The sequence below is a fragment of the Sphaeroforma arctica genome (genome assembly GCF_001186125.1).
Source record: "Sphaeroforma arctica JP610 unplaced genomic scaffold supercont1.304, whole genome shotgun sequence".
NCBI lineage: Eukaryota > Ichthyosporea > Ichthyophonida > Sphaeroforma > Sphaeroforma arctica.
Window position 1 is genome coordinate 42,624 of NW_014040254.1, and position 2,411 is coordinate 45,034.

Sequence of the window (2,411 nt, forward strand, 5' to 3'; positions counted from 1 at the left end):
CACAACACAGCACACGTGCATGGGATGGTTCAGGTGTTAATATCTGCAGAAACACAACACAACACACGTGCATGGGATGGTTCAGGTGTTAATATCTTCAGAAACACAACACAGCACACGTGCATGGGATGGTTCAGGTGGTAATATCTACAGAAACACAACACAGCACACGTGCATGGGATGGTTCAGGTGGTAATATCTACACTGGTTTCAAATATCTCCCACTGTACGCCTACTACGCATCTGTTGCCCGATTGTTTCTCATAGGCATCTCACCGTGTGTCTGACTTTCCTTTGTTTAGAGTTTAAGGGTTTCAGAATTTTAGTCCTACCTTTTGCCTGACTTTCTCCTTGACCCCTTCATCGTGTTTGATGTCGTCTGGTGCGTATTGGTCGTAGATGGTGTCGAAGTCTTCTCTCAGTAGTATGGTTGCCGCTGCGGTGCATCCTACAAAGTAAAGCGGTTCATGGCATTGGTGTGTTGTGAGTCATTTAAGAAATGGGATAATCTTAGCCGTTAATAGACCACGTGGTTGCACCCATCGTTTGAGCTGTGATAGTAATACTTGCGAGTGCGCAATAGTAGTGAATGGGTTCATGCATTCCTTCCGCACGAGTGAGTGGTGTGGGTGCGCGTGCCCCAAAACCCTGCGACAGATGGGCAGGTGTTTTAATACGCATACGAAATTCGTCGAGTGCGTTCAGGAGCATCGTTCAATCCTAAAGCAGAACACGCAACCCATATAGTATACAAGAATATATAATAACCCTAAAGCCCCAAAATCCAAAACTCTAAACATTTGCAGATGTGGTGTATATACCATGAGCATGTGCACCTCCTAAGTTTGAATGGAGCCGTTATTGGGATTGACGTAAGGGGCGAATCAGCGATTTACGTTACAACATCCGCCTACACTTGAAGTGTCCGTCAGAGCCACAGCGTCTGTTGTGAGCAGTTGATGCGCACGCATACGTGTGCCAAACAACGCATGCAATGACTAAAACATTCAATAAGACACATTCAATGCCCGCCCACGCAGCTACTCACTCGACAACTAGAAAGGGCCAGACAACCAACTACGACTACGTCAAAGACATACATACCTTACCACGTTTGCCACACATCTCGAGAGGAAAGACATACATACCTTACCACACTTGCCACACATCACGTGTTAACACCTGAATGCACTTGCCATAAGGTAGGGGTTGTTCGAGTGTCCTAGGTGTTTCTAGGGTTAATGGTTTAGTGTTTAGGGTCAAGTATCAATGGTCACATTGTGCTGCACTCACCTGCGCCCAGACTGTGGCCTGTGATGAGGATTTCGTATGTGGGGTGTGTCAGGATAGCCGCAGCGATGACCTTCAGACTCTGCACGATCACCCACTCCGCCCCTGCAGCACAATACGCACGCGCCAACAACTGTTGTGTGACCAGGGTGTGACGGTGTCTTATGAAGAAAATTGTGTGACATGTTTTAGGGTTTTAGTGTTTTGAGGTTTAGAACGATTGTGGGGTTGGTGTGAGCTTAATAGGTGACCGCTGAATAGATCGCACACGGCTGTTGTAGTGCGATGAACGGGCGTTCAGAGTTGTCACTGTGACTCATCACGGGGGTTGTCCTGAGTTGCATATGCGTTGCAAGTGTAAAGGCTTTGATCGGTCACATGGCAGAGTGAGACCTTGAATGCGGATATTGCATCGGTTGCACGTGCATGCGGTGTTTGGGTCTGCGTGTGTTTTAGGAGTTTTAGGTGTGGTCTGCGTGTGTTGATATCTGTGGCACCTGCGAGTCGAAAGGGTGAAGCGTCACAAATCGGGAGATTTGTTTTGTAGAGTTTTCCAAACGCTTTATAGCCACTGCACCAATACACAGAATCACCTCCATACAACGACATGCACACATTCATAAAACACAGCCATGCACGTACTACACGGCTTCAACTTCCAGCCCTCGACATATAGTACATACAATACAATGCCTTGTGTGTGTGTGTGTGCGTGTGTGCGTGCGTGCGTGTGTGTGTGTGTGTGTATGTATGTGTGTGTAGCTACGCTCGTCACACGTACACACCTAACTTCATGCCCGTGTGCATGTGACCATTCTTGAACACCGAGGGTTTGGCGCTTGCGTCTGTGAACATGTCACCTGTGGACACGGTGCCTCTGATGGCCACAATTATCGCCTTCAGTCGACGGTCTATGGCAATGTAAAAGGCAGGACGGTGCATGGCCCCTGTCCAGTTGTGTAGCAGGATATCATCTTCCTCCAAACCTGGTAGTACAATAGAGAGTAAGGGTAGGTAAAACGTTTGATGGTCAGCGAACAAGATTGTACTCAGCTTCCTGGCAACAGCATTGGCATGGTATGAAACACTTAGTGGTTATTAATACGTGCGATCGTCTGTAA

General features: G+C 47.6%; 1 protein-coding gene across 1 annotated transcript in view; it reads right to left on the reverse strand.

Moving 5' to 3' along the window:
* SARC_05009 (hypothetical protein) overlaps positions 1 to 2,232 on the reverse strand; it is a gene marked incomplete at its 5' end in the record, with an annotated part of 6,165 nt that extends 3,933 nt beyond the window's left edge. Inside the window, 3 exons of the mRNA XM_014301135.1 lie at positions 333 to 448; positions 1,294 to 1,395; positions 2,076 to 2,232. Of these exons, the coding sequence (XP_014156610.1) occupies positions 333 to 448; positions 1,294 to 1,395; positions 2,076 to 2,232 (375 nt within the window). The remainder of the gene's footprint in view (positions 1 to 332; positions 449 to 1,293; positions 1,396 to 2,075) is intronic.
* Between the last annotated feature and the right edge of the window lie 179 nt (positions 2,233 to 2,411).